General features: G+C 43.8%; 1 gene segment (V, D, J or C); it reads left to right on the forward strand.

The window, feature by feature from the left end:
* Positions 1 to 7,700: 7,700 nt before the first annotated feature.
* Positions 7,701 to 8,843, forward strand: LOC140498821 (immunoglobulin lambda variable 4-60-like). The segment is given in 3 exon segments: positions 7,701 to 7,844; positions 7,976 to 8,393; positions 8,807 to 8,843. Coding segments are annotated over 3 exon segments (501 nt in total).
* The last annotated feature ends 2,453 nt before the right edge of the window (positions 8,844 to 11,296 follow it).

Consider the following 11,296-nt stretch of genomic DNA (forward strand, 5'->3'; position numbering starts at 1 on the left):
GAATATAATAACTTAACACAGATGTGACAAAAGACCTGGTTTTGATTCTATTCTAATTCATTCCCTCTTTGAAGAAGGGATTGCTTGCATGTTTTCTTATTATTCCTGATGCCTAGAACTATGTGGGATGGATAAGGGGTGATTATATAGGTGTTTCTTTGATTCATTGATTGAATGAACAACCAGGACAGTGTGACCTCTGACAGCATGTGTGGGAAGCAATCAAAGGAGGCCTGGTTCTCCAGGCAGAAAGGCTTTTGGTACTCCATGAGATCAAGAGGCAACATGTCAGCTGAACTGGGTGAAGAAGAACTGCCAAGAACTTCAGGCATGCCCACCTGACCTCTGCTTATGCTGCTGAGGTCCTGAGTTTGACCACAGTATGTAGATGAAAGAAAAGATCTAGTCCTTGCCCATCCTTCCTCCATATATGGAAATGTCAGGAGTGTAACACTGGCAGGGTCTGCCATGATTCCCTTCAGGGAGAATATTTGAAAATAGTGGAAAGTCCAAAGGGTATCTCTTTGAATATATCTGGGCAAAGTAATTGTGGAGTAGGGTATAGGGGCCACAATGATGCCTGAGCATTTGAGATTCATTTGTCCTGGAGAGACAGGGAAGAAAAGGAGCCATATCTGGGTCTGGAAAATGATGTCAGGAGCAGAAAACAAAAAGGATCTTTCTTCCCAAAGGTCCTAGAGAAGAATGAGATGGATTGCGGGCTGCAGCAGGAGCTTCCACTCGCAAAATAACAACATCACTCACAAGATATTAATGATTATAATAAAGTTTTTACTTTCTCCATTCAGTAAATAACTCTGATCTGTCAGGAACTGTGGGCCACTGAAAAGAAAAAAGCCCCACAGACATCAGAATGTTGATATCCATACTTTCTGTGATAGCTAAGGATTGGAAGTAAAGCAGAAGCCCATCACTGGAAGAACTCCCACACCAGCTGTACTTGGCTAATGTAATAGAATATCACAGAATGGAAAGGAAGGACGTGTGTGATAAACAGAAAGAAATATGGAAAGATCTGTATGACCTGATGTGCAGTGAAGTAAGCAGAGCCAGGAAAACAAGATACACAATGATAACAACAGTGTACATGATGAAGACAAGACACCGAAAAGGCAAAGGGAAATGGAACAAAATGATGGAGTCAAATGGGCCCTGAAGGAACAGATAGGAATACCTTCCCAGCCCCCTCCTTTATGGAGGTGGGAGGGGCACAGGTGTTACTCATTGCACATGGGCTCATATATTATCAAGTTATTGTTCAGTTCTGCTGACTTTTTCACTATTCTTAAAAGAAAACTGTTTGTCACAGGGGATATCTGTCAGGGAGGGGGAAGGGAAGAGCAATAGATTCATGGGATACTATGGGATTCATGGGAAACAGAAAACATCAACAAAAATAATTTATGAAAAGGCAAAGAGAAACCAGCACACAGAAATTAAAAGTGTATGCACGCTGGATGATGTACCAGCCATTCGAATCATGCCATGGACTCCTTGATGAGTTTCACTAATTGTTTCCTGAATCTTCATGAGATGAGCTGATACTTTCCTCGCTTGTTCAATTAGAAAATGCAACAGGTTAAATGCAAAAGAGTAAAAAGATGGAATTTTGTTCTCAGATGGATTCAACCTCCACCCCATCTTAGAAGATTAGAACAAGGCAACAATTAAAACAAGAGTAATGTAAATAGTACTCTCAAATTTCAACTGATTTTCAATAGTAATGGGGAGTGATGTGGACAGTTAGCCATGACAAAGACAAGGTGTGTTATTGAAGGTCATACATGAGGTGAGGAATTTGTGTGCCTTTAGACAGCTCTTCTAGCTGTATTGACCTCCAAGGAATCCAGAAAAGCTGGTTATTGGGATCCAGAGATGCAACTAATTGAGTTACCGAATTGAGCCACTGGCATGTAACTATCGCTCTGAATCTCAGACACTGAAGGGGTTCCCCAAGTTGTAGGTTAGCCATACAAGTCGGTATGATCATCAGTGTGTCCGGGAGGATAACATAACATTCATCTCTTTTTATGTCCTTGTACCACAAGTTGGCAAGATGCAAAGGAATAAAACAAAGAGCCAACCATGGTCTTCAGTGCAGACAGTCCTGATATCCAAGGTGGGCAAACCATGAGGGCATAAGAAATAGGCTAAAGACATAGACACTCCTCTTATACACCAATGTTTTATATTTATGAAAAAAAATGCTTACATTTATCCCATTTTGAATTAGTACTTATTTTTCCCAATGACATTAAGAAACATTTTCAACATTCCTTTTTTTTGAAATTTTGAATTCCAGATTCACTCCTTTTCTCTTTCTCCAGCTCTTTGAGATGGGAAACAAGTGATACGGGTTATTCATGTAAGATCACGCAAAACATATCTGTATATTATTCATATTTTGAAGGAAAACACACACCAAACAAAACTAAATTAAATGAATAAAATCAAGGGAAAACTGTCTGATTTGATCTGCATTCAGACTCCATCCATTTTATTCTCTGGAGGTACATAGCCTGTGTCATCACAACAGGATTCAAGATGTCCTTAATTACTTATTAAATGGCAAGAAGTTGTAATTTCTAATTCTAAGCTTCCTGGAAAGCTGAGGGAAAGACTAGAAGCAGCATGTAACAGGCAAGTCATGCCAATGCCTCTGCATTGATCACCATCTCCCCACAGACTCTAAAAGAGACAATAGAGGACCCTGAACAAAGGAGCTTTGGGAACTGCAGTGCTTCATTTGTAGGGTCGACCAAGATCCCACAACTATTCTTGAGGGAGAGATCATTTTGGATAAATGACTACCATCCATAGCAACACCAGTAACAACTGCTTACCAACAACCCCGAAAGGGATGACAACCGAAAATGATCAAGGAGTAGTGGGATCCCCCACATAAGGAATCTGTATATCTATCACAGTTCTTAGAGCTGGCAGACCTGGGAATACCTCTTTTTGGAGGAGCGGTAGCCATCCTCAGTAACTGTCAAACAACTACTACCCATAACTCAGATGAGCCAACCTGTCAGAAACCACTACCCCATCTCAAGGGGAAAGATAAGAGGTACCATGTGCCAAGCATGTGTGATTGCAATTACCACCTTGACCAGCCTCTCCCCAATCATAAGGGCAATAATCCAGAATTTTGAACACTGCAACCGAAAGAATAGCAGTGGTCATGGCCCAGGATCCATGGTTATAAAGTCAAGACACAACCTTGTTCAGATGCAACCTGGCAACTGTTCCTAAGGCATCGCAGTCACAACTTACAAAGACAGAGGAAAGAAGGCTCTGGTTTCCAAAGGTTTCAGCTGGATAAAATGGTTCCAACCAAAAACTGATAAAATTTTAAGAATACAAGCGACCTCAAAGAAGGGTCATGACCCTCTGCTTTGGAGCTACATACTCATAATCATGAAACTGTTCCATCTGACCTGCAACTGAAATCCCACAGGGAAAGGGAAGCTACTTTAGAACAGGGAATGTCTTCATTTCCCTTTGGATTCCCAGTCTTCAGCATAGTGCTATCCCAGGAAGAATTTGATAAATGTTTTTGTGTCCCTTCATTCCTTTTGGTTATTGCCAGTTCCCTTTACCTGAGGTGGGAAAAGCAAGCATTTCTTTGTCAGAATCTGTCCAACTAGATTTTTCTGGTTTACACAGATGTCCCAATCACTGTGAAGGCACCCATCAACTTTAAGGAGTGATAGAACCATTATTTGGAAACTTAACCTCTGTGTATGTGCTCATGACATCAGAACCCTCGGGAAAATACTGGAAGAGCATGAGGATGGGCCTGAAGAAAATGGCTAGTGACTTTCAAGGAACAATCCCTGGAAAAATACAATCTCTCATTAATTTAGGCCACATTATAACAGAGAGACGGGAATACATGCTGAGTGTAGACAGAAGTGGTTCCGAGTTCACTACATCAAAAGGCATTTTGAGATCTCAGGATTGTGGTCCATTTCCTTCAGGATTCTTTAAAGGTTACAGTGTTTTTATCAAACTACTACACATCCTCACTTGAGCATATACGATTGAAGAGTAATAAAGCAGGAGAAGAAACATGCCTTTGTGTGAAAATGAACCAAGCCTGTGGGTGAGTATTGGAGAATCACAGAACAACCAGCTCTCAGAAATTGGTCCCTTCCACAAACCGGCTCCAGGGCTCTCCTCTCCTAATCCAATCCATCCTTATTTCCTGTACAAAGATGCTGGCTTGGAGGCCTGTTGGGCAGCAAACAGGGGTCTTGTTCTGCATATAGGGCCTCTGAGGTCGGCTTACAAGGGTGGGCTGGATTGGAGGCCTGCAGCCAGGAGGTGGCACTGTGAGACTAGTTTGGGACAGGTACTGATTAGATGGGGAGCATGAGGTCAGAGGGTGCATCAACCCATCTGCTTGTGTCTATGACTATTCCGTTCATTCATGAATAAAATCTATGCTCAGATGGGCCAGGAAATCCAAACTACCCATGCCCTTCCCCTTAAAGATATTACCTCCCCATGGACCTGTGACCCCAGGGGTGTGACATGGGAAGAGTGATTAAGAAGAGCCTACATAAGGCATAGATTTGCATGCAACCTCCTCTCATTGAAAACTCAACCCAGGTCCCAGGGAGAGGATAAGAGGGAGTTGAAAGAATGCTCTTTGGGGTGCAGAGCTTTTGGGGCCGTCTGCACCATGGTGTTGCCTCTTGTCTGCCTCGAACTGCTCATTGTGCTCAGGTCAGGGCTGTCCTCAGAACCCACCCTCTCCAGCTCCCTCATCCTTGCCCTTGGGCTCTCAGCTTAGGATCTGCAAAGCCCTTCACCTTTTCCTCATATTCTAGGACATTGATGTATGTCTGTGTTTCCAGGTTCCTTAGTCCAGCCTGTGTTGACTCAGTGACCCTCCATGTCTGCATCTCTAGGAACCACAGTCAGACTCACCTGCACCTTCAGCAGTCAGCACAGCAGCTGCTCTATTGCGTGGTTCCAGCAGAGTCCAGGAAAGTCCCCTTGGTATGTTATGTATGTCAGAAGCATTGGAGGTGTAGGCAAAGGGAATGCGATCCCTGATCGCTTCTCTGGCTCAAGCTCAGGAGGTGATGGATACTTCTCCTTCAGCACCACTCAATCTGAGGGTGAAGCACATTACTACTGTCGGACAGATTACGGCAGTAGCAGTTCCTACATTTCACTCAGTGATACATTCAGTGAGGAAGTGAGACAAAACCCTCCCCTGCCAGTTCAGGCCCAGCTCCACACCTCGCCCTGGGCTCCTTCCAGGGATGTGTCAAGTCTTTCTACTTCATTATGTCTCTGTCTTTAGCTTTCTCCATCTGTCTCTGTCTCTCTCTGTCTCTGTGAATCTCTCCTTCAGTGCAGAAAATTATATGATGTGATTGAGGTCCCAATCAGAGGCAGAAACAGAAATGGGCCTTGAACCCAGGTCATCTGACTCCAGGACCAGGATGTTCCCCCACATCCCACATGTGCACTCTGAGGAGACTGAGACCATGGGGGCTTTTAGATGAGCCTTCAGGCTTTGGCATATGGCCTGGGCAGAGGAAACTGAGGCAAACCCTGCCAGGACATGGCTGACACAGCTGGGTCATGTTGGCTCTCCCAAACAGCAGCCTTCTTGCGTAACATGACCCTTGGACACTTGGCAGAGAATGCCCACAATGGTCAGGCATTGTGCTAAACTCTTGAGAGTGCAAAGAACTAGGGCAATCCTAGGGCACTGATCACCATCTCCTCATAGACACTAAAGGAGACAGTAGAAAACCTGAACGCAGGAACTATGGGAACATTAGTGTTTCATGAAACGTCCCACCAACTGACAGCCAGAGCTACACAACTATGCTTAAGGAGAGAGGTCACTTTAGAAAAATGATTCACTTACCTCATTAACAGTAGCAACATCTGGTTACCAGCTGCCAGAAAAATCCTGACAACCACAAGTGAAGAAACAGTAGTAGCATCCCTCGAACAAGGGATACTCTTCCTAAGTTAGTCATCACAGCCATCATCCATGGGGATAACTCTTAGGAAAGAGGATCAGCCTTCCTCAGCAACTGTCAACCAACTGCTACCCACAGTTCCCATAAGATAACCTGGAAGAAAGTATTAAGTGCACCAGCAGTTGGGAAAGAAAAGAGGTAATATGTGCCAAGCAGGTCAAACAACTATAATCAATTTGACTTCTCACTTCCCTAGGGTTATAAGAAAAGTAGTGCTGAATTTTGAACCCTAAAGCTAAAAGAATAGCAATTCTCCAAGCAAATGGTCGATACTCATAAAGTTCAGATACAATCTTGTGGAGATGCAGCTTGGCAACTATTCCTACAGGTAGTGTAGTCAAAACTGAGGAAGGCCCAGAAAAGAAGGTTCTGGTCCCCAAAGGCTTCAGCTCTCTGAAGTGATTCCAATCACAAAGTGATAATATTTTAGCAGTACAAATGAAGGTAAAGAAGAGTCATGACCCTCTGATTTACTGCTACACCCTCAAGACTATGGGATCTTTCCATCTGACCTAAAGTTGCAGTCCTACAGAAGAAGGGGAACTCCTTGACAACAGGGACTGGCTTCATTTTCCAGTTGCATCCCCAATGTATAACAGGGGATTAGCACAGTAAGCACTTAATGAAGATTTTGATGTCCATTCATTCCTTGTATATATTAGCAGATTCTTATGGTAGAGGTGGGAAAGGCAAACATTTCTTCATCAGTGTGTCCAACAAGATTCTCCTTGTTTACACAGACCTACTGAGTCACCTTGAAGGCGTTCCTCACTTTTAAAGACTGATAGGACCATTACTAGGAGAACTTTCCTCTATGCATGTGTTGATGACATCATACCCCTTGGGAAAACTCAGAAAGAACATGAGAAAAGATGCTGAAAGTGTAAGATCAACCAGAAGAAATGGAGAATTATTTTCAATGAATAATCCATAGAGCTGTACAGATACTCTTATGCATTTGGCAACACTATATCACAAGGAGGTGTGAACATGTGCCCAGTGTGGATAGGAATGACCCTGACTTCACTACACATAGACACCCTTAGAGGTCTCAGGACTTTCGTCCAATTTCTTCAGCATACGTTGAAAGGTGTGGTGCTGTCAGCAAACCACTAGGTGTCCTCACTTGAACGTATGTAGCTGAAGAGTAATGAAGCAGAAGTCAAATTGGAGAATCAGAGAAAAGCCAGTTCTCAGGACTTGGTCCTCTCCACACATAGGCGCCAAAGCTCTCCTCTGCTGAGCCAATCCATCCTTTTGTCTTGTGAACAAACACTGGCTTGGAGATCTGGTGAGCAGCAAGCAAGGTTCTTATTCTGCCTGTGCTCCTCTGAAGGTGGCGAACAAGGTTGTGGCAGATGGAGGACCCAAGAGTCAGGAGGTGGCACTGTGGGACTGGTTTGAGACACGTAGTTATGAGATGCGGAACCTGGGGGTCTGAGGGGGCATCAGCCCAGCTGGCTGTGGTGTGGCTGCTCTACCTCTTGGAATCACTCATGAGTGACATCTCTGCTGGGCTGGGACAAGAACTCCCAACACCCCATGTCTTCCCCCTGAAAGACATGCCCTGCTCATCGACCTGTGACCCCAGAGGTGTGACCACAGGGGTGGATAAAACGAGCCTGCCTAAGGCAGAGATTTGAATTCAGCCCCTCCCACCCAAAACCCAACCCAGGCTTCAGGAAGAGGATAAGAGGGACTTGGAAGAGGCCAGGCCTAGCTGTGTGCTCTTGGGGAGCAGAGATCTTAGGGCCCTCTGCACCATGGCCTGGCTTCCTGTCTGTCTCTTACTGCTCACTGTGTGCTCAGGTCAGGACTGCCCTCAGAAACCTCCTTGTTCTGCTCCCTCATTCCTGCCCTTGGCCTCTCTGCTTAGAATCTCCAAGCAACTCCTCCCTTTCTCCTTATTCTAGGGCATTAATGTGTGTCTGTATTTCTAGGTTCCTTCTCCCAGGATGTGCTGACACAGTCATCCTCCATGTCTGCATCCTTGGGAGCCACAGCTAAACTCACCTGCACCCTCAGCAATCAGTATAGAAGCAACTATGTATCCTGGATCCAGCAGAATCCGGGAAAGGCCCCTGGGCATCTCATGTATATCAGCAGCAGTGGAAGCGTAAGTAAAAGTGAGGGGATCCCTGATCGCTTCTCTGGCTCCGGCTCTGGTGCTGACAGATACTTGACCATCAGCAACCTCCAGCCCGAGGATGAAGCCGATTACTACTGCGACACATATTATGGCTCTGGTAATAACTATCACACAGTGATACATTCAATAAAGAAGCGAAACAAAAACCACCCCTGCCAACCCAGGCCCAGCTGCACACCTGACCCCAGGCTTCTGACATTCTCTGATCTGTCAGGGCTGTGTCAAGTCTTTCTGGTTTTTTCCTTCTTTGTCTTTATTTCCCTGAACCTCTCTCTGGGTCTGTCTATCTGTTTCAGTAGAGAAAATTACATGATGTCCTTCAGTTCACACTTAGAGTAAGTGATTGAAGTGGACCTTGAACCCAGACCTATTCATCTCAAGATCACTATTTTCCCCCATGTCCCCCATGTGGACTCTGATCAGACTGAGCCCAGGAGGGCTTTAGCTGAGCTTTGGTATAGACATGAAATTCAGTAGACTTGAAATACACATACCTCTTATTCTTAGAGAACTCAGCAGTTACCACATGCAGATAGCTGCCCTGAGTAAATCAAGGCTGGCAAATGAAGATCTGCTTATCGATGTCCAAGTTAGTTACACATGTTTCTGTGTTCCCACACAGGGATGGGGAGAGCCCTGACCTGGGCATGAGTGTTTGAATCAAAATGAATCTAGTCAACAAGCTTGTGTGCCTCTCTGATGGACTGAATCAGGGTCAGCTTATGATCATGAGATTTCCAGAAAAGCACTGAGCCACAGTCATCAGCATCTATGTTCCCACCATGATAAACCTTGATGATATCAAGAAAAAATTTATGAAAACATAGAGACCCGGATCATGAAAAAGAATGAGCTTGTAACTGGGTGACTTTAACTCCACTGTAATCCCAGACTGACAGACATAGCAGAGATTCCTTATTGAAAGGGAGTCAGAAACAGCAATAGCAAGAGGCATTAACTACTGAAGACTGTTCATCTCATGACCTTCTCATCACCAACACTCTCTTCTGTTTACCTAAATGAGGGAAAAATTCATGGATAAATCCTCACAGCAAATATGGACTTTGAATGTACTATATCATTGTAAGGAAAAGTCTTAGAATGGGGCAGAGATGAAGGTGAAGAGCGGGACAGAGTGCTGGACTAATCAGGGACTTCTCTCCAAGGTGAACATTTGCATTCAAGAAAAGCAGCAACTTCAAGAATGCAAAAAGCTATCAGAAGATATATTGTCTACAAATCAGAGAGCTTCTCTGTGCCCAAATAGTTAGCCCCTGATTTGTAGGTAAAATTGAGTCAGTGCACTGTTGGTAAGAGTGAAGCAGAAAAGGAGTGGAAACCTTTCAGAGATCTGATGCATTTGCACATCTGGGTCAGAACACTCACAAACATCGGGATTGATTTGATGAAAATGATGGAGAAATTTAAAAACTGCTAAATGGAAAAAATGAGAAATTTGCAAAGTCTACCAGCAGCATAGCTCATCCATCCCCAAAGGCACCATTCAACTCCATCAAGCTGTTATTAATAATCCAAGCCCGTTACCAAAGTCCTGAAAGCCATGGGCCAAAGACCTGTGGTGTATCCCAGTTACAGAGTGTTGATGCTTTCACATTGATCAGTGATAAGGACATGGTTCTGAAGAGTAGGACTTCCATAGTGGTCTCAATGGACCATCATCAACCAATGCTGAAGCCATTGACTATTTTCATCAGGTTGAAGTCAGTCCCTCTCTACTGAACTTCCAAATGAAGAAGAAGTCTTGAATGTCATTAATTTCCTCTTCTGTGGCAAAATGCCTGCTGTTGAGTCTGTTCTAGCTGAGGTTTACAAGACAGGGAGTTCACAGCTCATACAAAAGGTGACTGCGATGTTCTGGATTATATAGCAAGAACTCCCCAGGAGTTCCAGCATGTCTCCACTGTCCTTCTCTATTAAGGAAAGGGAAACAATGTGTCCTGCAACTCACAGAAAGGTTTTTTCTCTTAGCCACACCTGGCAAGATTCTTGATAGAGGCCTCCTTAACTGACTTTGTCTTCACCTGGGATATGGCTATCTACCTGAAAGCTAGTTGGGCTTCAGAAAGGACCAAAAAGAATTGACAAGTTGATTGCTGCCCAACAACTCAAAGAGAAATGCTACATGGAAAATAGAGGCCTGTACACAATATTCATCGGTCTAACTAAGGCCTTTGAGACTGCCAGTCACAAGGACTCCTGGAAGAAATTTGGTTGCTCAGAGAAGTATCCTATGAAAGTTTCTCAAAGGCATGCTTCTCCAAGTTCTGGATAATGAACAATGCTCTTGAATCTTCCCAGTCATCAAGCAGGGTGGTGTCCTTGCTCTCCTGCTTTTTAGCATGATGTTTTCATCAATGTGGTAAGATACCTTCAATAAGGACAAAAACAGCATGAAGGTCAATTACCATATTGAAAGGAAAGTTAACTTGAAAGTACAAGAATTCAAGGCAAGATTAAAGTAGAGGAAGAGTTTATGTTTGATTTGTACACAAATGGTGTTGCAGACTCTCAAGCTGAGATGCAATAAAAAAATGGGACAATTCTATGTCATTTGTGCTAACGTTGGCCTAACAATTAGCATGAAGGAAACAGAGCTTCTCTAGCAGGTAGCATTACACCACCCCTATATGGAACCATCAATTAAAGCAAATGAAGAAATTTTAAATGCTGCAGAGAAGTTCACATTCCTTGGCAGTATACCTTACAGGAATGTCCACATGGATGAGAAAGTTGACTCATAAAGGAATAACGAACTCTCATACTCATCGTGGAAAACAAGAAATAGCAAACACAAAGAAAAAAAAGCTGAACTCCTATTTCAAAAGAAATTTCTTGGCCTCCAACAGGGAAGGTCTGAGTTTCCTACTTATCCTGCACATCCCCCACACACACCTAAAAGAAGGAATGACAAGAACATCAGATTTTCTTTTGATGAGAACATCATGTAAATGCTCATAAGCTCTGAATTTTGAACCAGAAAAATGCTTCTCCTTCACCACTTTGTCAAAGAAGGGAACCAGAAACAGAATTTGGACACAGACTCCAATTAGGGAGGGGGACTTGACCATTACACCTCCTCTGATCATTGACA

This window comes from Notamacropus eugenii, chromosome 4 (genome assembly GCF_028372415.1).
Source record: "Notamacropus eugenii isolate mMacEug1 chromosome 4, mMacEug1.pri_v2, whole genome shotgun sequence".
NCBI lineage: Eukaryota > Metazoa > Chordata > Mammalia > Diprotodontia > Macropodidae > Notamacropus > Notamacropus eugenii.